At 48.4% G+C, this 25,968-nt stretch overlaps 1 protein-coding gene across 3 annotated transcripts; it reads left to right on the plus strand.

Annotated features, from left to right (window-relative positions):
• The first annotated feature begins 23 nt into the window (after positions 1-23).
• On the plus strand, positions 24-10,243 carry NOC4L (nucleolar complex associated 4 homolog). Of its 3 annotated transcripts, XM_026058849.1 has the most exons (13): positions 25-165; positions 428-535; positions 1,096-1,245; positions 1,844-1,943; positions 2,414-2,448; positions 2,550-2,600; positions 3,178-3,289; positions 3,950-4,010; positions 4,579-4,689; positions 6,048-6,211; positions 7,024-7,106; positions 7,913-8,026; positions 8,343-10,243. In XM_026058849.1, exons 1-13 carry the CDS (start codon positions 94-96, stop codon positions 8,457-8,459), a joined length of 1,278 nt encoding a protein of 425 aa, XP_025914634.1. In that variant the 5' UTR covers positions 25-93; the 3' UTR covers positions 8,460-10,243. The 3 variants fall into 3 exon arrangements, with proteins under 3 accessions (XP_025914635.1, XP_025914636.1, XP_025914634.1); XM_026058850.1 differs by lacking the exon at positions 4,579-4,689 and having other exon boundaries at positions 24-165; XM_026058851.1 differs by lacking the exons at positions 7,913-8,026; positions 8,343-10,243 and having other exon boundaries at positions 24-165; positions 6,928-7,100.
• Positions 10,244-25,968: the final 15,725 nt, after the last annotated feature.

Raw genomic sequence — 25,968 nt, forward strand, 5'->3', positions numbered from 1 at the left:
TGCAGGCCCCTGACGGCGCCGCCGCCGCCCAGCGCGCTCCCTGCGTCTCGCCTCGCAGGTGCCTGCAGCGCCGAGCACAAGTACAAGGTCTGGATGCGGCACCGGTACAGCAGCTGCCTGGATTGCCTGTCGGAGCTGCTGGGCCACGGCTCCTTCCAGGTCAAGGTGGGTGCGCGGCCGCTCGGCGCGGGCCGCTTCGGTGCTGTGGCGGCGCGATGCCGTGGTCTTGCAGGACGGTGCCGGTGCTCTAGCTCACCTCGGCGCAGCAGCCTGCCGGGAAGGGGCTGCAGCTCTGGGTGAAGAACACCTTAGTTCGTCCTTCCGACTCTGTGCAGACCCATAAACTGCCTCCTTCGGGTCTGACCACCAGCCCTTGTTGTTGAGGTGTGTTTTCTTTCTTTCTTTCTTTCTTGTTTTTTCTTTTAAGGAATTATCACTCTGTACCCTCATGAAGTTTGTTGAGTTGGAGGCAGAACATCCTTTGGTCGAAGCAGAGTGGAAGGGGGGTTTCACTTTTCCTCGTGAACTTCTTAAGGTAAGTTGCAGAACTCAGAAGTTCCTGCTGTTATTTGCTCCATGGCACAAGAAACCTGTAGTGTTCACATTCTCCAGGACTAAAATTTCAAAGTGGGAGGTTTTCACAGGGGGGAAGATACGGGGTTACAGAGGGAACACTGAGACCTAGAATTTCCTGGGAGCACCTGCCCTTGCTCAGGTGACATCCTGCAAATGTGGGAGCAACTGCCCTGTATGGGGACAAGCTGGACTCTTGCCCGTATATGAGGTAACAGCTCTGGGCTTTGTCACACTCACTGGCCTTACTTGCCATTGGGATATGAGGGGGAAGGTATTGCCCCTGCTTCAGCCACTGTGTTATTTCTAAATAACATTGTTTTTGATAGGAGGGGCCCATCTGAAAGATGAGGAGGGTCTATCAAAACAGCTTGTGCACATGTGCTCTGGAGCAAGCAGGACGCAGCACTGCTAGCTACATTTCAGAACGACAGAGGGATGCGCTAAGCCATCACAGCTTGCTGTCTGCTGCAGTTCTGTAAGAGACTGACTTGCTGTTTTCCTTTACAAACCCTCTGCTAGATAGTTGTTGATGGATTAATTCCCTTAAATGAGGATGCTTCACTCCTGATCTCTCGCTTCCAAGAATATATGGAGTATGATGACATTCGGTACTTTGTGATGAAGGCAGTCACTGAGAGTATTGGACAAGTCATGCAGAAGACAAAAGAGGTAACAAAGTGTTGCCATTGAGGTGGGTCTGGAAAACTTTTGCTCTGGAAGGTTTATCTTGTGGGTGAAATGCGGGACTGGTGGTATATGGAAAGAGTTTGAAAGCGAGAGAAATGAGTGCTCATTTGAATGCATTCATCTTTCTTGCTCACAATGTGTGCCAATTTTGGGTAAGATTGTCCTCAGTCTGAAATTGAGGTAGTTCAAGAAACATCTATTGTTGTTCTTGCAAAATCTCATGGTTTGGGCTGTAGCTTTTGTTTTAATCAAATCTTAGTGATTTGGGTGGCACAAACAGAACTTTTAATTGTGTTCTCTCTCTGATGCACAAGAATAGCCTTTCTTTAATTGGATCCGCCAGTTTTGTTAAACTAGAGTTAGTTCAGACCTATGTTTTGTGTTAGGCAACTGAGTAATATTTTAGAACAAGAGAGAAATAGAGAAGAAAACAGTATGTAGTTTAGCCATCAGCATTTTTCCTTTCCCTTTCTTTCCTAATTAAATCTATTCAGTGCTTGGGAAATAGAGCAGTATTAAATCCAGCATGTTTTGTCATCTGTTGTGGGACTTCATGTTTGAATGTATGCTTTTTTCCTAGAGGCCACTGCCGTTTTACCAGCAGAACATATTTTCCCTCATTTCACCCATTAACATGCCAAACAAAGAGCGTGACATGGTCAAGTTTATGGTGAAGCAAGGTTAGTGAGCTCCACCTGATGAACTGTGTATGAAAGGGAAAAGCATGCCTAAGACTTGTATTGTACAAAGGCTTTATTAGCATTTGCTAATGAAATATGTTTGCTTCTGTGATCATGATAATTCTAAACAGTATTAAAAATCCACATTCCTCAGTTTAAGTTGGGGTCTGTTATGGCCTTGTGTTGAGACAAGGACTTCAGACCATATTTTTAGATACCTTGCTTTGAGGGTAGCTTCCTTTTCCTCTTGCTCTCAGTCCCTTCTTAGCCAAGTATGTAATTGGGCCTGAGGTTAAAATTGTATTTACTGAGTTTTATGTGGCTTTACGTGGCTCAATTTTATGTGTTTTATGTGTAATAACTAATATGAGGCTTTTCAAGGGACTGAGTAAAACAAGGGTCATCTTATTGTTTTGGGGTTTTTTTAACATCCTTTTCAAGTTCAGCATCTGTTTTGTCTTTCTTCTTAGATAACCGGGAGGAGTGGAAAGTGTCAAAGCTGCAGGTAACTTCAGTTGATGCTTCAGAGTTGAACTTTTATCTACTTAAAGTAAAACTTTATCTACATCAATGTGCTTAATCTCTTGTTTGCAATTCTGTTTTAAGGCACACAAGCAGGCGTTTGAAAAGATGTGGCTCAGTTTTCTGAAGCACAAGGTGAGTGTTAGTTCTGTCACTGCTCTGTACTGCCTTCTAACGGCTTGTCCTTAGAGACTGCGCCTGGCCTTCCATGGAGCTCCTTGTAAGACCCTGCTGTGCTTTGAGTGTTAGATAAGAACATGTTTCCGTTTTTGCTTACAGCCCAGTCACCTTTTCTGTTCCATCGTTCTTCTGCCCAGAAGCATGACCTCATATATGGTTTATTTCTTCTCTTTACTCTCAGCCTTTTTTTCCACCTTGAACAAGTCTGCTCCTAAGGAGTGACTTGCAGTATAAAGACCTCTGTTTACAAGTTAAAGGTTCCTAAGCCCTTTCACTGCTTTCCTCCCACTTTTCCCTCTGAGCTGCGATCACGCTTTCAATTGTGAGCGCCCACTTCTGTGATTTAACTTAATTATCAGTTGTCACTTGTAACCTCTCCCATTTGGGAACTGTTGCTGCACGCCATACTATACTGTTCTGGCACGTTCTCTTTTGTTTCTGTCTTGCCTATTGCAGGCATGTATTGCTGTTGCTCTTTGAATTCTCCCTGCAGTGATTGTTTGACTTTTTTTTTTTTTTTGGTCCTTCACAGCTACCCACTGACCTTTACAAAAAAGTTCTTGTTATTCTGCATGACTGCATTCTGCCTTATATGAATGAACCCACTCTCATGATAGACTTCCTGACAGTGGCCTATGGCATAGGTGAGTAAAAACTGGCTTTGCATCTTTTGTGGGGTTCTGCAGCATCATAGATACGACTGGAAGGACTGCTGGAGGCAACACCACAGCTTCTTTGGGGGATGATTCAGGACAGAACACACAGACACACACAGACCCACCCCTATACCTTTGGCTGGAATTAAGCTAAGGAGCTAGGGTTGTCCCTGGAAGTGAGAAGTTTTTACTTGTGCTTGTCAGTGTTCTTGCTCCTTGTAAGGAAGATCATATTTAAAGCTTTGGAAAGAGTTGAATAATGAAGTGATTTATTTTAAATGTAGAGTTCAGCCAGCACTGCTGCTGTCTGCACTGCATCCAGACATGGGATGTGCAGTTTCCTACAGAAATGCCCTTTCTGAGGAGGACTTTTGCTCCCCAGTGTGGCTTTCTTGGGGATGAGAGCAGCATTTTTGTGTCTCTGTCCTTCAGAGTCTATTCTTCTAAACTGCAACTTAATCTTTATAAGTAACTTCTGAGCCTCTGGAAGCTTTCAGATGAACTTTTGTTCCTTCACAGCCATCACACTGGCACTAATTCCAGGTTCTCAGAGTACTGTGTCCTTTCTGTGATGGTTTTGTAACAAAAACAAGTTGCAGGTGATGATTTTTTTTTTTATTGTGTTAATATCTGCTTGCTTTCTTACAGGTGGAGCAATCAGTCTCCTAGCCTTAAATGGATTGTTTATTCTGATTCATCAGCATAATCTGTAAGTAAAAAGAACATCATGTTTAAAGGAATGTGGGTTTTTGCATTTAAGTCTTTATATAAGAGGAACTGAAATGGATTCTCCAGGTCTTCAGGCTTTGGAATTCCCCCAAGAGAAAGCCAAACTCCTCACAAGAGGCTCAGCTGTTCGGATGTTGAACTCTTTTGATAGTATGACCATTTTTTCAGTTGAGCCTAAATACCCTCTCATCCAGACTGTGGTTGCTTGGCGCTTGAAAATCTGTTTGGCTGACCTGATCTCACAGTAAAGCTGTAGTCTTTGGCATGCCTTTCACTGGATTCTGTACCACTGCAGTCAGTGGATATAGCTTCACATCCCTGAAAAAGCTTAGCAGCACTGCAAGAGCAGGAAATTCACCTTACAGCATGTTTTCAAGTGATGACTGTGGAGAGGGAGCAAAAGAAAGCTAAACAGAGCCTCCAGAGCACAGCAATGGTCTGGGGTCATTTATAACGAATGCACAGAGACATTTAGGCACAATGCAGTCCCATTGTACATTACTAATCAGCAAGGGATGCTATCTTTTTCCTTTTTGTTTTTTAAACAGGGAATATCCAGACTTTTACAAAAAGCTGTACAGTCTTTTAGACCCTTCTATATATCATGTGAAGTATCGAGCCCGATTTTTCCATTTGGCTGATCTGTTTTTGTCTTCATCGTAAGTAGCAGCTTTATTATATATGTTCACATGTTTTCTTCTGCTTTTCTGTTGGCCAGAGACTGTTCTCGAATAGTCCCCTACATGTCTGGATTTAATGTTTTCAGTGTGCCTACTGGATTGGAGTCTTGTTTACTGAGAAAACTGAATCCAAGAGTGTGATTTAGTGTTGTGTAATTTTGCATGTGCTATTTTTGAAGATTTCTCACATGCCCATCTAGTTTCAGAAAGTAAAAATGCAGTATGTTATCTGAGTTTGATCTGCAAATGATTATGGATGTATTTTGATTTGTATTCCATTTGGCTATAAGTGATGATTCTTCTCTCTGACTTTATGAATATGGAAAAATAGCGTGCAGTCTTTTTTTTTTTTTTTTTTAATAGACATGGGATCCTAAAGCTGTTGATAATTTGATGTCTTTGCAAAGATACAACACTGAAACATAAAGTGTTTGACAGCCTGTCTTGATGCTGTCAATTTTTTATACACAGGGAAGAAACTAGATAAGCAACTGGTCATTCAAGGTTATACTTCAGTTGCCATCATTTCATAAGCTATAAAATAAACCAAGAGTAATACTTTACAGTTCAGCATTAGACGCTTAATATCAAACCTCCTTGTATTCATAGTGTACTTTGGGGTGAGTAATAAGATATGATAGTGTACTGTTGGGTGCTGTTGTTGAGCCTTGCAGGTCTAGTGAGCCCCAGGGCTGAAGGCTGAGTGGCTGAAACTTGTTGTCTTTCATCCCAGCTCCTCTGACCTGAAGGAAGTGCCTGTATCAGCTGATTGTTGTTATAAATTTGCATTTTTACCATGGAAATAAGAACTATCCTGCACATATACATTACAGCAGCTTTATGTCCCTGTTGACAGATGCACTGCTTGGTTTAGTCCTGGAAGTATTACATAAATTTAACACCACAGTCCCTGTATTAATTAAACCCATAAAAATGCATTAGAAGAATATAATTAAGGTTGCCTGCCCAAGTGCTCAGAATTATAAAATGACTGAATAAAAACTGCAATGTGAGTGACCGTATGTCAAGTACAAGAGCTGTGCTTGGCTACAGCATGTGTTTGGATGGTGCCATACATCTGGATTGAATCACAGGATGATTTAGATTGTTCATACATTAAGTAGGAATTGCGCAAAACTTGTTGCAGACAGCACACGAGACGATGTATTACTGCCTGGAACCGGGTATCTTTGCTTACAACCTTTCTTCATTCCATAGTCCAAAAATATGAAGAGTCCTGCTGATCCTTTACCTGATGTGCTGTCTGGGTTGATGGTATTGCTGGCTCACTTGCTTGGACTTTTACATGCTGGTGTCTTCTCTTTTCTCTCCAAAAGTCACTTGCCGGCATACCTGGTAGCAGCATTTATAAAGCGCCTCTCCCGGCTGGCCCTCACTGCTCCTCCCGAAGCTCTACTCATGGTCATTCCCTTCATCTGTAATCTCTTTCGGAGGCACCCAGCATGCAAAGTGTTAGTACACAGACCTAATGGGCCAGAAGGTAAGAGGGAAGGTGGGCAGGGGATTTTTGTGTCCTGCCTTTAGATAGCATGGAGAGCAGGATTGATTCCCCTGGAGGAGAAGGAGAGATCCCAGCCCCAGTTCTAAGGTTTAGAAGGATGCCTCTGTCCCTTGGCTTTGCAGAAAGCCTGCAGGCTGCTCCTTCAAGTTCTCCATCTGACTGTGAAGACCCATCTGTGTCGTTTCTCTCTGACCATGGGCCTCACTGTTGGCTGCCCTGCCTCAAAGCAGAATGCCCTCTGTGTGGTTCTCCAGGCACACGGTGCTTGGAGCCAGGCACACTGATTCAGGCTACCTCCAAGTGTTAAAGGGCTGAGACAGCCGGACCATACACTGCGCTTGTCTTGTTCACCTCAACGCTCTATTAAGCAAAGAAATGAGAAATAAACTGAATGCAGAAATCCGATACCTTCTCGTTTTCCACCTACAGTGTTTGTTAAGCCCATTGGTTTAACAGGCTCCTGAGTTATTCTTCATCTGTCCATGGTTTAACTGATTAGCGTTGAACATCAGTAATGACTGTTTAAAGTTGCCTGAGATGTCTTTTGCATCAGACCATTCCAGTTCTTTGTGTCTTACTTCCTGTGCTCATTAAAAATAATGTGATTCTGTAGAGCTTCAGTGACTCTTGGGCCTTGCTGAGGTGTGTAGCTTGCTGTTGGATCCTAAATGTGTTGGGAACATTGTCTTAAACAGCTCTGGCTGCAGTGCTGCTCTGGGTCTCTGCTGTGCTCCGTTTGGGGTTATTTACATCGTGCAGGAGATATTAGCCCTGCGTCTTCCTCTCCTTAGATTTGTCAGAAGATCCATATATTATGGAGGAGAAGGAGCCATCTGAAAGCAGGGCTTTGGAAAGCTCCCTCTGGGAGCTACAGGTACGTAAGCTTAAAAAAGCACATCTGTGCATGATGTTACTTTGCACCCTTTTCTGTGTTAGTGCAGGAGGCAAATGATTTCACACACTGCAGAATTAGTACATGCTAATTAGTATGCGATATGTGAGCACTTGTCTGACCATGCAGCTGAAACGCATGAAGCAGCTGCAAATATGTAAGGCTTTTCATTTGCCTTGGAGGAGAGAGATGAACTTGCTGAGCCCTTACGGAAATTAATTGGCTATAGCCAGGCCATTCTGTAGAAATGGCATTAAAAATGTTAAAGAACATCATAGCTTTCACCTTTCATGTGGATTATTTCTAGGATGGTGTAGGAAGGCTGGAATTGGTTAAATTTTTACAGTGACCCTAAAACCATTTGGCAGGATTATCATTTCCCATTTAAATACTACAAGGGTTTTGCATAAGGGGCTGAAGCAGCAACAAGAGTGTTGATTGGGACCTGGAAGCAGAGAGAGGAGGAGTTCAGATGCAGCATCAGGGCCATGGGAGGTGGCAGAACTGTGTCATGCACCGTAGGGAATGGTCTGTGGAAGAATCTGTCTATATTGAGCTGGATGTGTCCCAGGTGGAAAGGGATCTTTGATATGCTTGAAGGATGGCTGGAATCTGGATTTCTTGGAGCTTTATAGTAGTGCAGAACAGTAAACTTGCCTCCTCTGCCAGAATGTGGTGGTCACTGAATATCTGACTAACAAAGAGGCAGATACCTGTGGAGGAAGTCAAGTGGGTGTTTGTTAATCCTTTGCTCATTAGAGCATCTCCTATTTGTCTTGCTTTTGCAGTCTCTACAAAACCATTATCACCCAGATGTGGCCCAAGCAGCTGCTATCCTGAACCAGTCGCTGTCAGAAATAGAGGACGACATCTCAGGGCTTTTGGAGCTCTCTGCTTATGAGGTAGCATTGCTGTGCTTGCATTAAAGAGTGGAACAAGAGGAAAAGGGACTGGTTCCTGCGTTCCATAGCCACCTTCATCAGCCTTGCTGCTGGGGAGGGAACTCAGCTGACTTTTGGTTACCCTGAGCCAGGGAAATGTCTGTTAAATGAAGGAGCAGAAGGCATCAGTGATGACAGGGCTGGCTTTTATATAAAAGGGCCGAAAGGCCTGACTTATTGCTAGATCTTTTTAGAAGTTAGTGTGAGAACTGATATCAACCAGGAGGAAGAGCTTCTACTGAGTTTTGCCAATGTCTTCTCTTTCTTTTCTTTGTAGCTTTTTGATAGAGAAGTAAAGAAAACAACCACTGATGTGCCCCTGGAGTTTGAGCCAGTGAGAGGTTTATTTGGGAAGAAGAATGATATCTTTGCAGAGCACTTTACCTTAGAGTGATATGATCTCTAATAAACACATCTGCACAACTGGTTGACCTTGGGGACATGCACAGAGCACACGTGTTCTACTGGATATTTCTGGTTTTGAAATATCTCCAAGTGGTGAGAGGTGGACTGCCTGAGAAAGATGGTGCCTTCTTTAGTGACCTTTGCCAGCACCCACAGATGGACTTTTCCTTTTGGCTGCTTGTTTCTCACTCTTGCATATTGCTGCCTGATGCTTGGGAGGGACTTTCCCTCGGAGCGAAGTTTTCTGGAGGTGTTCATGTCTGGGATTCCAGCGCTTTTCTCCGAAGCGGCTGGTGCTGGCTGTGATCAGTGACTACATGGACAGACCATCCTGCTGCCCTCATATGGGACTGAGGGAAGGTGTGGCTTCTGACAGCTGCTCTTGTTTTCCAGCTGTGTTAGTTTTACACTAGAGCTGGCAACCTACTTGTAGCAAGTGACCTCAATGTATAGCTGTGAACACCTGGTGATATTCTAGTTATAAATATTTTATATATACTTTTACACTCACCTCTTCAGAGAGATGTTTAACTTCCATGTACTGGTCTTAACGCTCCCATGTTCCAGACTCTGGAAGCTTAGGTTTGTCAAAAACAACTCACGGATTATGCTCAATAATTGCATCTATGACGTGTCGCATATGTTCCTTCATGTACATCTGTCTCATGCTGTAAAGTTGCCTAATTTGAAAATGAGCTTTGGAAATGGGCGTAATCTTGGTGATTACTGTAGGGATCTACCTGTTCAACTGGAGAGCAGTGGGAAGTAGGTCTAATCCTTGATTTTTGCTTCAGAATGATAAGCAGCTTAATGTAGTTTTGCTTGCAGCTTGCAAGTGTTGTGGGAACTGTGGCAAATGTATACCCAGGTGCCAATCAAATTTTAACTAGTGTCCACTGATGCTAGGTGACTTTGTTAATTTGAATTTTTCCTATATTTTGAGAAGTGATGCAGAAATTCCTTCTGATAGTGTTTCCCAAGATGTTAAGCATTCTGCCTTGGTTCCAGATGCACTCCTTGTTAAGAATAGGCAGACTCACTGAGTACTTGTTTCCTCTTATCATTTTTAATAATTTATTCTTGTCTCACTAGACTTTAATTCTGCTTACAGTATTTTGAAATCTTAATTTGTAAAGGAGAAAAATATAGTCAAGAAAGTGAAGCCAAAGCAAGCTAATTTCTGGCAGACAAGGCTGCCTAAGTCTAGGAAAACTGCAGCTGTCGTAAAGGCACTAGGTTTTCTTCATCCAGTTTTCTTCATACTATCCAAACAATAAATAGGTAAAGGACTATATATTTGCAGTTAAATCATTTTCTCATGTCTTGAACATGTCCCCAGAGTATAGAGCTGTACCCGCTGTCTTTTGAATTCAAGTGGGGGGATTTCAGGATCCTTAGCTGCTTGTTTGAAGATCCCACTCTCTGTTGTTCTGCTTTGTGAAAGAGCAGGTCTGTCTCCTCCCTGGCCAACCTGCTTTTCTTTATCCTTTGACTTCTGGTATCTGGTAGGAAGGTAGAATGGTTGAGATGCTAGCTTACAACTTGAGAGACCTCAGTTCAGGTTCACCCAAAGCCTTGTGTTTCAGCTCTAAAATGTGTTTCCCTATATCATATGTATGTTGTGTGTATGTGTTTATCAAACATTTTGAAGTGCTCTGATAGTACTGAGGACCACCTAAGTACCTTAGAAAGATGTATGTACATGTACCATCTTTCAGATTAAATTATATACCTTGGAAATATAAAAATACACTTCTCTATCTTTTTATTTTACTCAGGTTGGCTCAGTTATGTCTGTGAAGTTACTGAGGGGTAATGTTATTCAAAGCTTTCATAATACTGACACTCTGCAGTATTGTGACTCTCTTATACTGCATAGAAATTAAACTATTTGGACATTGGCCAGTCAAGTTCTCATGGTGTTGAAAATGAGGGATTGGCTGGATTCTTGTATCTGGAGGATGGTGAGCAGTGTCCTTCTGTTAACATGGCATCCTGACAGCTGCTCAAGCTATGTGTGTCTGTCTGTCATCCTGGGCTTTCCTAGGCCGGACAAACAGGCTGTGTGTGAGGCAGACTGAGTTGCTGGGCACTGGGGGAGAGCAGCAGGCTCTGGTTTGTGCTATGTCCTGCTGCTGCCTGTGGGCAGAGCCTTGTATCTCAGACCAAATGGCCACAGACTAAAGTATTGTCCGTACGCTTGGAACAGGGATGCTACTAGAAATAAGTGGATATTGCTTATGAACAGGACAAAGACTGGGAAGGCACCTGCATCTTTAACATTTCAGCAACCACAGATCCTAAGCACTGCATTGCATTTAACACTGACTTGCCTGGACTAGCAAGGGAATTTATTATTTTTATTTGTTTTCAAAGGTGCGTTCCCGGTGCCCTGTGTGCTAGCCTGCTGCAGCTCTCACAGGTGTTGAGATGGAGGGCTAGGCTAACACTGCATGCTTTCAGATTTCGCTGCATATTTAGGTGCCAAGTTAGAAATCATGTTAGTGCTTGACTTAAAGTGTGTGTAACTGACCTGATGTGACTCAGTAATTATTTTGTGGTGATGCGAAGCAGGCCCAGCCACAGCCGCGCTGCCTATGGTTGCTGTACAGGAACTCATACAGCCTCCCTGTTTGGAGGAACACAGCTTAAAGCTTGGAAGGTCTTCTAAAGACTCCAGCCCCAATCTCTGGTGCTGTGCTTGCCTAAAAAGCTGTCTTAAACCAGTCTTTTTGTAGAGATAATTTTAAGACCCTGCCTGTCCTTGAAAAACATTCCACCTAGGTTTTATCAAGCTTTTATCTTTAAACTTTGACTTCCCTCCCCCCAATAGGAGGCATCGGGAAAAAAAATCAGCAGTTATAAATATTAAGTTTCATCTGCACTGAGTGAACAACCCTTATCAGGCTGCACACCCGCTGCTGCTACTGCTCCACAGGTCTCCACAGACTGCAGATTATAGATGCTTTAATCATAGTGTATATTAACTGGAAGGCCAGATTCAAGTACCAGGCAGAGAGCACATAAGTCACTCCTGTTATTATTTGATTTTTATCAGATGTGGGAGGAGGGAGAGGGTGGTTTTGTTTTTTGTTGTTGAGTTATTTCACTGAGCACAAAAGGCAGTTTTATGAAAACACTGCCTCAGTCCCTCCTCTACCCCTTACTGCCTCATTTCCCCCATCCGAGGATGGTGATAAGGCCTCTCCGTGTTGCAGTAGACTACCTTTGGTTTATTTTCTTGAGCTTCCATTCATTTACAGGCTGTTCAAAGTCATCTCAGCCTGAAGGTAAAAGATAGAGCCGCTCATTGGAGTGTGATGAGATTTATCTTGTGAGTTAAACATCCAGGTGACCACGGCGTGTGTGTTAATCAGCTTAGATTTTTACTTTAAAGATATTCATTGGGGGAATAGAGGGAGGTGTATGTTTAAATCCAGAAATAGAGGGAAAAGCGCGTGTGCCAGCTGGAGGCCTGGAGCAGGCTTGCCCCAAGTAAAGGGATCCCTGCTCCGGGGCAGAGTCAGTGTCAGTGCCTGCCCTCTTCCAGCACGGCTGGGCATAAGTACACTTGGTTGCAGGCCAGGACCCTGACGGTCCTCCAAGAAGCTAGACTTGTGTGTGTAAAATATCTCTCATTCACAGCATCCATCCAAGCATCTCAGCTGAGTTAAGAATTGCCCAACAGGTGCCCCCTGCCTCTCTTCCTAACCACCTGGGGGACCAGCTCTGCTCCTCTGAAGTTCATCTAAGCTGGGGCTTAGAGCCTGTCCCCCTCCTCCCGGCATACGGGAGCTGGACGGTGAGTGAACTGGTAAATCCTGTCTGAGCTCCGAAGGGGCCCGAACCACAGGCTCCAAGTGCTCAAAAATAAACCTTTAAGAAATGCTTGGCTTTACTAACCAGCTGCTATCAGCATTAAAACTGTTTCCCAGCACTGGGGTAGTGAAAGCTGCAGTGGAGCCGTAACCACTGTGTTTTCTACTGCCTGATTTTGAAAAGCAAATGAGATCGTGGGTAATTTACAGCCCTGCCCGGACAAAGAGGGACCTCAGGATATCAGTTCAACTGACACCAGCCTTTTCCAGCACTGTCGGAGTCAATGTTCATTAACCAAAGTCTATCGGACTGAAAGATTTACTGTTATTAATAAGCCAAGAGTCTATCTTAGTTTATGAAGGAAATGTTAGGTCTGTTAATATAAAGGATTGCTTTTCTGCAGAGGTTTGTAGCCCTGTCCGTGGGCCATGCTTGCATCAGCGAAAGGAGAGAGAGCTGGAGCCCTTGGGTAGAGCCAAAAGGGAGAAACTGCAGATGGAAACTTCTATTCAGAGTTGACCAAAGGCGCCTCCAGCTGCACTAGTTTATGGCTAGCTTCAGAGGTAACTGCCTTGCTTTCCCGTAATTTTCTACGCGAGCATCCCATATGTACAGGAGAGGAGTAAAGATTGAGCTGTTTGGGAACATGGACCACTTAGGAGCAAGGCTGAGGTCTCTGGCCACTTTGGGTATCTGGAGTGCTGTCGGTCAGGCATAAGCACACTGCTGGGGCCCGGGGAACAAGTGTGATTACTCACTCTCGGTTTTATAGCCGGAGGGTGCCTGCCAAAGATGAGCACTAGCTCTTCGCAGGCTGTAGTGCCAACCTTCCTCTCTGCCGGAGAAATAGACCCAGCGACTAGGAGGCTCTTGTTGATGATGCGCACGCAGAGGATGTGAGCATCAAGTCCAGCCTGAGTTAAAAGCTGAAGGCTTCTTGGCCTGCTGGCATCCCCATTTTGTTGATAAACGAACAGCGCAAACCTTATCAAAATGAACAGACTGCAGTCCTGCTAATGTAGCTCTGCTTGCGGTAAAGATAATTGATGCTTTAATAACGCTACACATTATCCAGATCGGGGCTGGAGTGCTTATGTGAGGAGAAGCATCAATCATGGGTGGTTGGATTTAATTTTTATCAAACGTTTAGGTGGGTGGCAAGGGGGATTCTTGTGCTGCTGTTGGGAAAGAGTTGCTCTGAGCTAGCAAGCGAATGAATCACCACATGCCTTTTGCCAAAATCAGTTCTTACAGGATGGGAGAGTGAGGATTTACATTTTAGTCCTCTCAGCTGGAGGTAGGCAATACCACGTGCTGTGATACTGGAGACAGGGGCACGATGATGAACAACTGCAGTTCCCAAGTGGAAGGTCTTTGGTCTCCTCTTCTGGAAGAGGCGAAGGTCTCTTTGCTGGTGTGCAGCCTTTCCCCCAAGGCCCACCTGAGACCTGGCCCACGGCCCTTACCGCGAGCTGGTGACGTAGGTGAAGTTCGCTGCTGTGTTACGTGGGCAGGTTCACTGGGGGAGGCGAGGGTGAGGGGCCTCCTCAGGCACCTTAACCACACGTCCGGATCAGGAGACGAGGAGCAGCCCCCCTTCCCCGCAGTGCTCAGCCCTGGGGGGACGATGCTATTGCAGGAACCTTCCCAAACAGGGATGCAGGCAGAAAGCACAACGCCTCGGCTGTGCGGGCCCTGGGAGCCGTGAGCAGACGGCCGCAGGGATGGATGTCTGCGCGGGGGTTGTTACTGCTGGATGGTTGCACAGCGTGTGCCACGGGGCTCTAACGGGGAGCCTAGCGGAGCGGCTCCAATTAACTGTGTCTGGCTGGATCTGTGGGCTGGCCTGCAGCGACGGTGTGTGATGTGTGCCTGAAAGGTGTCCGACCACTCGAAAGCCTCATGCACTCCATGGGATTGCTCCGAGCCTTGCTGAAGCCAAGGGGAGCTGGAACAGATCCACTGACAGGTCCTCTGCTTCGCAGCCTGTGCCACTGCTTGGCCTCCTGTGCTCGGTACATCATGTCTAAAGTAATTGTAGCTCCTTCAGAAATGCAGCCCTCTCCTGTGAAGCTTTTTGCTGTTAAGAGGACTTCCGAAGCATCCTGCCTGGTTAAAATGTTTCCTATGGACCATGTTTGGCTGAGGGCTCAGTTTCTCAAAGGTAATTAGTGAATGAACTCCTGTTATCTTGGAGGAACTGGGTACGAGTGCTGATGGGAACTTTCACTCCCTTTCAGCTTATCAGCAGATTTATGACCCAATTTACTTAAAACTTTTTCCTTATTTCATATTCAGCAACAGAGATTGTTTTCCCAGCAAAATTCCTTTCCGTGCTCCATGCCAGAGTGGGAGGCTGGGCCCCCAGCTCCCCCTCCTCGGGGTGCTTGCTGGCTTTGACAGTTTATGCCGAGGTTTACTGGGGCTTTGGGCTTTGCAGTCTGAATTACTGGTGTAACCTGAAGAGAGCCAGAAGTGCTGGGGACCAGGATGAACTTCTCAGAGGGCTACATGGCTCCTCTGGAGCCTGCCGGGTTGGGCCCATCAGGTTGCAAAGCGCAGAGCAGCGTGTGGAGGGCTTGCCCGGGGCTTGCGTTCCCATCGGGGTGGCCGTTCCCATCTAGCTGCCCCCTGAAAGCTGAGCAGCCCTTTCCTGCTCCGTGCAGGGCTGGCTGCCTGCTGGGATGGGGACGGGGACAGCACCCAGCTTTTGAAAGAATGGGAGAAATAGTGGTAACTGCCCTCTCCCAACTCTGCTTTGGGGGCGAAAGATGAAACCAGAGCCTGGCCGACGGCTAGCACAGGTTTCTGTAGCAGTCGTTACGGTCCCAGGCTCATCTGAAGGGGGCAAGCAGGAGGTACGGGGGGGCCCAGTGCAGGAAGGGTGCAGTGCGATGGGGAAGGCAAGGGCAGAGTGGCGCTGGGCTGAAATTGGGGCACCGAGGGCAGGTTTGACCCCGAGCTGCCTGGGGCAGCCCCCCCGCCCTGTTGGGTGTGAGCTGGGCCAGTAAATGGGAGCTGGTGGCCACTAGAGGACAGTGCAGACCGGGCCAGGCGGCTCTGCTCGGCTACTGCCAAAGCGCAGCCCCTGCGTGCCTGGTTCCGTGCATTCGTCTAATATAACGCAGCTACCGTTAGCGACCGGGTTAAACGGGGGCCTCGATCCCTAGAGCCCTCCGGGAAACACACGTGCCTGCCCCAGCTGGATCACGAACCCCTGCACGGAGAAGCGCAACCGCCTTAAATTCCGCAGCAAATCAGGGAAACGTAAGAGTTGCCAGGACTTGTGGCCGACGTGCCCAAGGGACTGTCCCGCTGCGATCCCGCTGTGCCGTACGGGAGGATTGCTTGCCAGGGCTGCGGGTAACGTCTGCTCACCGGCTGGGGGGGGGTGCCCAAAAGCGGGCAGGGAGGAAAGAAAACCAGAGCCAGGCTACGTCGTGGTGCAAGGTGCTAGGAGGTGCGCTTGCGTGGCCTGGGCAAGCGTCCTCCCTTTCTCCTGCTCGGGCCGTCTGCCAGGGTGCTTCGGCAGGAGCTGCGAGGCAGGGGAAGGAGGTGGCCAGACGTGTAGCCCACGGTGCTGATTTCCTCCAAGCTGCCTCCCGCACTGCACGTTGGGGCTGTGAAAAGGTGGACTGCGACTGTCCTGTGGGCTGGGTGACTTGTGTGTGACAGGCATCAGTGATGAACCCCATGGCTGTGAGTGCCTTCCTTACCCACGTTGTATTGCTGTGCAAACTGGAGCGAGCAACCTTGTCCTGATTCTTCCGAAAGTGGCCGCGTGTGGCATTTCCTTCATATGGTTTTAAAGCTTGTCCCAAAGATTTGGGACGTTTAGGTCCCCATTTAGGAGAATATCCTGATTCAGGGTAGCACTTGAATATATGCTTCGGAGATCCCCTTAATCTAAGAAGCAGTTCCCTCTCCAAAAACCTCATGGCAAGACAACGCATGTGACGTAACCAGGGAGAGTAGAGCAAGTGTTGAAAGAGATCACAGTGCCGGAAACCCCCGTGAAAGGCTCTGCTCGCTGTGCGGTGGTTGGGAAGAGCCTGGCTGACTCGTCCATCCCGTAGCTGCCCCACCAGGGCCGGGCTGGTGCTGGCACGCTGGGGCCTTGTGCCGCCCGAGCCTGCGGTCAGCTCCGCGCACGGCAGACAGGTTTGGGCTCCTGTGCTGTCGCTCTCATACCTTTTGTGAAAGTTGTGCATCGGCTAAAAATGACGGATCCTAACCTTCCTTCAGTGGTTATGAGGGGGATCTTCTGATGTCCTCCTGCCTGAACAAGTGCTTTACCGTAGCAAAATGTGTGTCTGAGTATGTAAAAGCAGGGTAATGCCTGATATTCAGTGATGGGTTCAGAAGAGATGATCTGATGGTCTCTTCTGGCTTGCAAACTGATGATGGGTGAGAAACGCTCATAAAGATAAATAATAAGGAAAGAAAGAGGAACATCCAATTAAACACTCATCCCAGCCACCCGGTAGGAACTACCCCTTCAATCCCTCATATACTGCATCATAAAGGCTCTCTTGATGGGTTTCTACTGAGTATAAATAAAATATAGAGCAAAAATAGAGGAGATGATAGTTGGATTCTGTTTCTGCTTTAGGTGTTTCTAACACCATTCATCATTGCTATATCTAAACTTGATCTTACTTTATTTTATCACTGCTTGGGGTCCCATTATCAAAGTGAGATTAAAATAACTATATAATAAAACTCCAGATTAATCTGAAACTGTGGTAGATCTGTCAGAGCTGTAGTAAGATAATAAATAAGCTGCATGGACTCAGTATTTCATTGAATGGTTGTGATAAAATGTGTTATTCCACATTACACTTTTATGTCTGTTTCTATATAATAACTGTAGCTACAGTTCAGCTGCAGTTTGTCACTTAAAAAGATCTCTTTTGAATATATAACGTGTTGTACGTCTTCTGTTTGTTTTTTATAACCTGCACGAGGTAAAAAGAAACCCTTTTCTCGTGAGATAAGAGGTGATGGGCGCTGACTGCTGATGTGAGCGGTGTCGGGTGCAAGGTCTGTTCTCCAGGATCATTAAGAAAAGGGGACGAACAGATCCCATCGGTCCTGGCTAGGACCTCTCTGGTTTTCTAGCGGAAAGGCAAGATGCGGCATGGTGTCTCTCCAGGTCCTGATTAAGGAGATTGTAACTGTAAAGGAGAGCGGACTAGAGGTCGCAGGTGCCCCTGCACCGTGCAAGCAGCTGGGGCCGGCCGGGACCAGGCTGCCTTTGCCTCGTCTCCGACGCGTGGAGCTGGTGCCACACGCTTTGCAGCCAGGTCACCCAGCTGTTAATGGTCCAGTCTATCTCCTGGCCACCGGCTCCCATCTGCCAGCAGTGATGATGTGACCCACGGCTTTTTCGTTGAGACCTTGTCACGACTCTGACCCAAAACCCTTGAGAGCTGCGAATTGTCTCAGCCCTGTTTGCAAATTGCTGAGGAGCCGCTGTGTGTCTGGTGGTGAACGCTGCTCGGCGAGGGAGGAGGCTGCGGAGCTGCCGGTGAGGTGACGCGCTGTGAAATCCCATCAGCTGCCTGGTGCAGGAGGAGAAACATCTCCTTTTCCAATATACTGACCTCACGGTAAGGACTTGCAAAGGGTGCCGAACAAGTTACAGAGCTTCTTGCTTCACAGGACTGATAGTACTTCTGTTTTCCTTTGATTTACTATTTCTTGTTCTAATTCAGCTCTGTGATCCTATACTTGGCTCTGCTTTGTGTATTGATTAATCCAGAATCCCATCTGCTGCTTTGCTGCAAGGTATTGTAAAACTATTGCGAAGCCTTGAAACATTTCCAAAATAATATCAGCGCGTTGTGCTCTCCCTGCTGATGAGGAGCTTGTGGTACAGCTTTGGAAGGCAAGGCAGGCAGGGGAAGACAGTTACTGGAGTAGGCCTTCAAAGGGAATTTTTAAAGGGAAAATTAGAAATTATTTAGCAACGTGATCTAGCGAGGGACCCTGGCTCAGCCTGAGTCTGTGACAGCTCATGCATTGCTGGAGCTTTGCTCTGCAGAGAGGCGAGTTTGAATGGACCCCCCGAAACTGCTCCGACCCACAGCACGCTGCGGGGCTCCCCATCCGCGCACGGGGCTGGCCGGACCGTAGCATGTCTGTCACATCCATACGTACATTTAAGACAAATATTTGCAATACGCGTAGGCTGGGTCTGCGCGTGCGTGAGGCTTCGGCTCTGGGGTCACGCAGCGGCAGGGGGCAGCGGGACCCTGCCACGGGCCGTTCCCGTAGCCCCGTGCGGGAGCTGAGGACCGCGAAAAGGGGGGGGGAGAAACTTCCCCAGGCCTGGGGCCGGGGCTGGAGGGAAGGAAGAGCAGAGGGCGACTCAGCCCGCGCGAGAGCAGCAGTGCGCCGCAAGGAAAGGCGCTGCAGATCCTGCAGAGCTTTGAGGTCCCCGAGCGACGTTTCCCTCTCCGTTAGCAGAGCCGAGCGCCCTCCCCGGGCTCTGGGCCGCTGCCGAGTGCCGACCCTGACTCTGACAGGCACCCGAGTCTTTTAGAGGAGACTTCGAATCATGACGGTGGAAAGGTAAACCGCTCGCTCCGAAAAGCATATCCTGAGGGTCAGCAGGGCACCAGTAAATGCAGCAGCAGGCTGGAGCTGGAGAACGTCCCTGGAGGTGGGAAGGACCCAGCGCGGGAGAGCTGCTGGCCGTGAAACAGCAGGTCGAAATCCCCAGTTTGCTGGGCTAAATCTGACCCTGCCTGTGCTGGGTGAGGGCAGCGGTGGATGCGCTGCGGCTAGGAAGGGAAGGTTGATTTGCTGGGCTTAAATGTGCATTTTAATCGCTCATTTTCCTTCCCTTTTTCATGTGATTTGATTGTGAATTATGTTTCCTGCATTTGTAATTAGAGGGTAGAGCAGATGGTGGCGGCTTTGTCTGAAGTGATGTAGCCATTAAAATAACTCATGCTACTCACCGACAGCTCGCTTGCGAGGGGGCTGTTAGGCCGCGAAAATTCCCGGGGAGCTGCTCTGGCAGAGACCTGCTCTTGCAGCAGCGCGGGACAGATGTTTAGCAGAGGCGGCCGGGCCGGCCCTGCGCTGGGACAGGACAGGACGCTGCCCTCCCTCCCCGTCCTCGGAGGACGCCGGCTCGGCGGCGTCCCTGCAGCCTGCGCTGCCGCGGCCCCCGTGCGAAGCTTTTGAGGGACAAACCCGGGAAAGTGGCAGGAGTTCAGTGAAGGGTGAAATGACTTTGCCGCTCTCCGTGTCAGCCAGACGCTCCCGTTCATCAGCTTCCAGCCTGCTCAGTGATTTGCAGGAAAAATGTTGGGCTAAGGTCTCATAACAATAGTGGATGGTAATCGTATTTTTAAAAGAGGAGAAAAAGATCTTCCTAGAAAGCTGCTTAAATGTACCTTAGACTTTGAGTCGTGTCTCCCTTCAGCAGGCGCGAGCCTCCCGCGACGTGTCGGTGCGCAGAGCGGTCCTGCTGCAGCCGGGAGCGGCGCTGACGGGGCTTCTCCCGACCTGCCCCAAAGAGGTCTTTCCCACTTCTGAGTTCTCTGACAGAGCTTGGGCAGGTCGCTGATGCTTTCCATACAGCCTTTCAGTGAAAGCAATTGTAGAGAGCACCTGACCATTTCATGTGCATCATTTTCCATAGCTTAGCTTTATTGCTGTTATTAGGAAAGCCAGTGTAGCTAGCAAGGCAATCGACCGGTTTTGTCCCTAGCCCTCGGCTGCCGTGCCGCTGGGCTTCCCTGGCGGCGGCCGCTTGCAGAGGCAGAGCCAGGCACAGGAATCCAGCCCTCAACGCACCTGCGGCTCTAAGTGCCGGGCGAGTCATTGCAAGCCGGGTTGCGGCTGCTGGAGGAGGAGCGGGACCAGCTCTGCGCTTGCAGACGCCAGATGAGCGAGGCTTTGAGCGGGGCTGCGGACAGCGAGACCGGTGACCTGCTGCGGGTTGTGTGGCTTGGGGACGGCGCCTTGCCGGGCTCTGCTTCCCGGGCAGAGGGCATGTCGCCCACAGGGCGCGGGTACGTCGAGGGGCGTCGGAGCAGCGGTAGTTTGCCCCTGCGGAGAATCTCAGTCATCTCGTGCCGAGGCAGACACCTAAAGCAGATCGAAGGAAAAGAATCACGGTTTGGTTTTAATGCTGTCTTTCCCTGTATGATTGAGCTCTCGCTACAAAGTACATATACTACTATTTCTTGGCAAAGTGCAAGCTGCTTTCTGTTGTGCTGGGGATAACTAGCCATGGGGACATCTCCTCACTCTGCTTGCTCAGAGAAAGATAACTTTTCGTTTACAGGGATTTATCCTTTGGCACTTAGCTTAAATTGGGTCTGGCCTGCAGTTCTTCCTAATCTGAGCCAAGTGAAAGACTCGGAGGTTTAAATCTTCATGAAGATGCCTTACAGCAAGGAGACATCCACCTGCAAGCAGGAGAGCAAGGTCTTGCGTTCTTCCCCGCTGGGACCTGCAGCAGTAGGTAATGGTAGGGATCATACAAAACATTTGGAAGCGGCTGTGCGGAGCGGAGCTGCCTGGGGCCACTTGACCGTGGGGAAACGCACCTGTGCGGTTGTGTGCACGGCAGCGCAAGGATGCAGCACCCACAAAACCCAGCCTGCCGCAGCTGCTGGGCGTGTTTAGAAAAGGGAGACGATGGCAAGTGCTCAGTGCAGTGATTTGGTTAAAGTTGCCACCTGGTTTTTAGGTCCTGTTCCAGCATCTGTTTGAGTCTGCGGGAGCTTTTTCATTAACTTAACATGAGCTTTGACCTGAACCCTAAAAAGGAGTTCAGAAAAAGCTGTCCTGGATGCTCCCTGATAACCAAGAGTATGGATAATTACTCTCTCATAAGGAGGGTGAAGGTCTATGAAAAATACTACGTTGCCACTAAATGATGACGATGAGGCTATTGGCCTCGCGGGATGCTGGCGGTCCCACTGTGGCCTTTCTCTCCCTGCGTTAGCCAGTACTGTAAAGGCGGCTCTGCTCGCTTGCAATCCGTAGGTGTGGAAGAAGGGCAGCCCCATGCTAGGGTCTGGTCTTGAACCGCTGCTAAACAGGAGCTACACAGTGAGGAGCCATCAGACCCTGCAAACGGGTTGGGAAGAGCTCAAACTGTTCCCCAAGGGCGCTCGGAAAGCACCGGTGCGCTCCCAGGACAAACCGCTCGGGCAGCTTCTCGCCTGTCGCCGCCGAAAGACGAGGCGGCTCCCGCTGCCTTTCACTGTGCGGTGAGACCTTCGGGTGTCCTCCGGACATCCGCGGAACAGCCGGAGCGTGGGTCTAGCGGAGGTGCCGCATGGTCAGCTCCTTCCCCCAGCCGGCTGCGAGGCGCTGGCTCGCGGCACTCGTCCGCGGTGGGTCCGGGCGCCGTGGCGAGCTGCAGCGCTGAGACGCGTGTGCACGAACCTCTTGCAGGCACACGACTGCCCCAGCAGGGCCGGCAGCTCCGGAGGCCACGGAGGGAGCTTTCCGGCGGGAACGTTGCCGTCCCCGCGCGCCGCGGCCCTGCGGGGTCCTGCCGTTCGGCTGCGGCACGCTGCCCTTCATCTGCAGCAGCGCGGTTCCTGCTGGTTCGCGCTGCCTGGTGCTTGTAAACAGTCACGGGCTTTTTTACTTATTTATTTTTTTAATTCTTTAATATGGCAACACTCCGAGCTCTTCCACTTGTAAAATCCATCTAAAAAAAAATATAAAGAAATATATTTACAAATGCATACACACATATTATTTATTTAAGACAACAAATAACTAGGAAGGGAGAGAAAGCAGTAATTCACTCTCGTTTTTCCCCAGCTGTTTTTAAATGGCTCAAGTTTTCCTCTTATGGTTTACAACGTTATCATGCTCCCGGCCAAGCTACTGCCTTAAAATACATTCCACAGGATTGTTTTCTCTATAAATCACTGACAATAATAATTTCTCCAGTAAAACCATCAGTTCCGACATGCATGGTAGCATGCTATTTTCTATTTTTTATTTTTATTTTTTTTCCCCTTAGCTGTGGCAGTTATTCCCACATTAACTTTGTCCCAATTAATTCTGAATCAAGCGCTTTGGTCTCTGACTGCTCATTTATAACATGAAAACATAAAGGTGGGACAGAGCTGAACCAGGAGAACGCCCTTGACGGACCTGACACGGGGCTGCCCCATGATGTTATTTTTCCTCTAGGCTCTTTCAAGTCATTAAAAAAAAAAAAAAAGGCAAAATAGTTTTTTTTTTTTTAAGCTTTTTATTGATGTCCCAGTTTAATTTTTATTTTGAATTTTCGGTCTATTTTATGAGACATTTTTCTGACTATCAGTGTGGCGAAGGCTTTGATAACAGCTCCTTTCCTCGGCCGGTGTCTGCAAAGCGCAGCAACGAAGAGCCACCCGGCAGCGGAGCCGGGCTAAGCGGGAATTAAGTAAGTGACCTTCTGTGTTTTAAGGTAGAAAACATGGGGATTGCTGTTACTTTCGTATACTGCTTTGTCCAAGAGTTGTTCAGTCCGGTGCAATGCAGCCGGCACTTCCTCTGTCGGGAACGGTTCGAAAGTTTTCCACGTGTCTGAGCCTCCATCGCGCGTTTTTTCCTGCGCGTGCTGGCAGCCGGCTAGGACGGGCTGAGCGGCTGAGAGCGCTGCCGCCTCTTCCCGCGGCTCGYGGGGGGAGACGCGGTTTGGCATTAGCCCGGGAAGAGCAAGCACGTGTGCTGGCAGTCTGGGGCTGCGGGAGCGACCCGGCGCTGAGCACGAAACCCGCCTGGAGGCAGCGAGACGCCCGCACGCGTGCAGCCCTCCGGGGCCTTGCTCTTCTTGCTCTCCCCTTGCTGCAGCTGAGGAGACCGATGATAATAGTAGCAAAGCGCTCGCTGAATCACACCCTGACGAAGTTTAGCGAGCTGCTTCCAGCTCGGCGTCCTCGTGCAGCGGGAGGCTGGATGGCGGCGGTGGGACGGCGCCGCTGGGCGTCTATTGCCGTCAGCTGCCATGTTCTGGTTAGTTTTAGCTAAATTCTAATTAATTTTTCTAAACTCGCTGTCTCATGTTGTTAGAACTTTTTCGCTGTTAATGGTGTTTAACAGCAGCTGTCACTGCGATCGCAGGCAGGCACGAAAACCAGCCCAACCTGGGGCCGAGCGCATTCGTCGCCAGCGCTGCCGGGGCAGCAGGCGATAGCCCCATTTTTTTCAGTTTTGAACTGCATTAGGCCCCTTCAGACACTGATTAAATAAATCATTTACTGCCTTACTTTCTCTAGTTTCTGGTTCAATATTTTGGAATAGCTATTAGTAACATATTTACTGTGAAGGCAATGAGGGGAGATAAATTAGTGAGGCATTTCATAGAGGAGAACGTGTAGAGATTTCCCTCCCCTGCCCCCACCCCAATGCCCAGTTAACTATTAGACTTCTGTAAAATAAAGATGACACTGAATTTCGGAGACACCCAATTTGCTTTTTTTTGCCCCCTGCCCTCCCTTAAATTACTGTTTAATCATGTTATGTGAGTTTTAAGAATGAGGCCGAAAGTATCATCATCTTCAGTAACAGTTTTATACCCTAGGGAATGTGCTGCATTTTCATCCTAGAAGGCTCGTTCCTGAGGCCAGCACACAAGTAGTGGTACTGGGGGGAAAAAAAGGATACGGTAGGGTGGTTTTTTTTTTTTTTTTTTTTTTTTTTTTAAGGAGGGTGATAGCATTTGCATTTAATTTTCCTGCTATGAACATTAATACTTGTCACTGCTTAACAAGTATATTAGCAATGAAAAATGTAAGTATATATACATATATAAAAATATGTGTATGTATATACAATATGTGTGTATGTGTGTGTGTGTATATATATGTGTGTATATATGTGTATATATATATATATATATATATATATAAAATGATATAGTTTGAGAAGTTGCCAAAGTAGAGCTATTTTCAAAAACTAATTATAGCAACTGCTTTACAAAGTGCCACATTTATGCCTACTGCCTTCACGTTCAGCAGCTGAGGATAATCTCTAGGTCTTGGAATTGCTCTGGAAGCAAGTTCTACGTTAATATAGGGGCAGATGGGGCCGGAGCATCAGCAAGTGGAAAGTGTACACTTTMGTCACATGGAGGCAGTGAGAGTTTATCATATGGCAAATATATTTTTAAGAGTATCGTCATGACAACTAAGCCAAGGAATTCCATTTTCTGGTCTTGCTACAGCTGTTGTTAGGTGAGAATTGAATCATAACGTTCAATTTTCTGTTTAATTTCTGTCTGTGGTATGGATGTGCTCAGTTCTGTGTCCCACGCTYGGCACAACTGCTGTAAACACRAAYTCRTGGCATCCTGTTTTATCTTTGCCTTTTTTTTTTTTTTTTTTTTTTTTTCCCCCCCCAAAAATTTTGGTCTTTTTTTTTTTTTTTTTTTTTTCCCCCCACTGGACTTGGTGGAATTACTGTGGTGGCAAAGTGAGTGAGCAGAGAACTCAGGTGCTTCGTTCTCCTCAGCTTCAAATACCCACCCCACCCCAAACTCTCTTGGGGTGTGTGTGTGGGTGTGGGTGGGTGGCAGCTGGTATTAGTAGTGCTTAAAAAGAAGTCCAGCATGGCGTTGTTGTCTTTTCCTTGCATGCAATAAGCGGCGCGCAGGGCTGAGGCGGGCGGCCGCGACTCCCGCCGCAGGAGCCCCAGCGGTGCCCAGCCCGGCTGCTTCAAGGCCTTTGGCGTCGTTGCTCCTTCCGCGCCCTGCGCCCGCGGCCGCCGCTGCCTCCGCGCAGGTACCACAGGGCCGCGCCGCGCTCCGGGCCCTGCCCCGGGCTGGCCACCGCCCCGCAGCCAGGTTTTTTTTTCCTTTTTTCTTTCTTTTTTTCTGAACTGGTGCGCCCAAGGCTTCGCTGGGAAGCGCTGCCGGCGCAGAGGCCTGGCTCCCGGCTCGCAGCCTCCCCGGCCCCGCGCACATCAGAGCAGCTGGGTCCCGGCTGCGCTGCCGGCACGGCGCAGCACCTTCTCCGTCGCGCGGAGGGAGGTCCTTCTTGCTCTTCTCCTTGCGCAGCCGCCTCCGCAGCCCAGCCCAGCCTGCTGTGTTAGCCAAAAGGCGATGGCGGGAGGATTTTATCCCTTTGGTTGCGGAAACCCCGTGTTGAGTGCGATCGCTGCTTTCATTTGCCTTTCCTTTTATTGCTTACGGTGTAGAGTGACCAAATCGAGTGGCAAAAGCCCAGCCGAGGAGATTTTCCTCCGCGTTGATCTGCAATGATGTGACGGATGAACTCCGTGGCTCCCCACTCCCCTCCGCGGGGAGGAAGAGCTCGCCGTTGTGCCGCGGCACAGCCGGGTTGCCGCAGAGCGGGGCCGGGCGCTGCAGCTCGCGGGCCGGGGTCACAACACCCCAGCYGCTTCCCGCCGCTGGTGGAGCAAATCGGAGTAACACCAGTGGGAGCCGGCACGTGATGGTGGTGGGAAGATCAGTCCTACCACACGGCAAACCCCTTGGAAGCTCCAAAAGCTCCATTAGTCACTGTTATGAGAACAGTACTAGGCCAAAAGCAGTAAGGAAACAAGGAAAGAGCGCTAATGGCCAGGGAAGAGGTGCCGCTAGTGTCTCAGCAGGTAAAGGCACAGCGTCGGAGCGGCCCGGGGCAGCGGAGGGATCTCACAGCACGCGTGGCAGTGGGACTAGGTGTCAGTGCTATTTCTCTCCG

Source organism: Apteryx rowi, unplaced genomic scaffold, assembly GCF_003343035.1.
Source record: "Apteryx rowi isolate R43461 unplaced genomic scaffold, aptRow1 scaffold_15, whole genome shotgun sequence".
NCBI lineage: Eukaryota > Metazoa > Chordata > Aves > Apterygiformes > Apterygidae > Apteryx > Apteryx rowi.

Excerpts from the sequence above, each read along its gene's own strand:
- NOC4L (XM_026058849.1), top strand. The coding sequence starts at position 94 with ATGCGGCACCGGTACAGCAGCTGCCTGGATTGCCTGTCGGAGCTGCTG. Across the intron at positions 2,449-2,549 it reads GGAAAGTGTCAAAGCTGCAG|GCACACAAGCAGGCGTTTGA; the intron begins GTAACTTCAGTT and ends TTCTGTTTTAAG. Across the intron at positions 8,027-8,342 it reads TGGAGCTCTCTGCTTATGAG|CTTTTTGATAGAGAAGTAAA; the intron begins GTAGCATTGCTG and ends TTTTCTTTGTAG.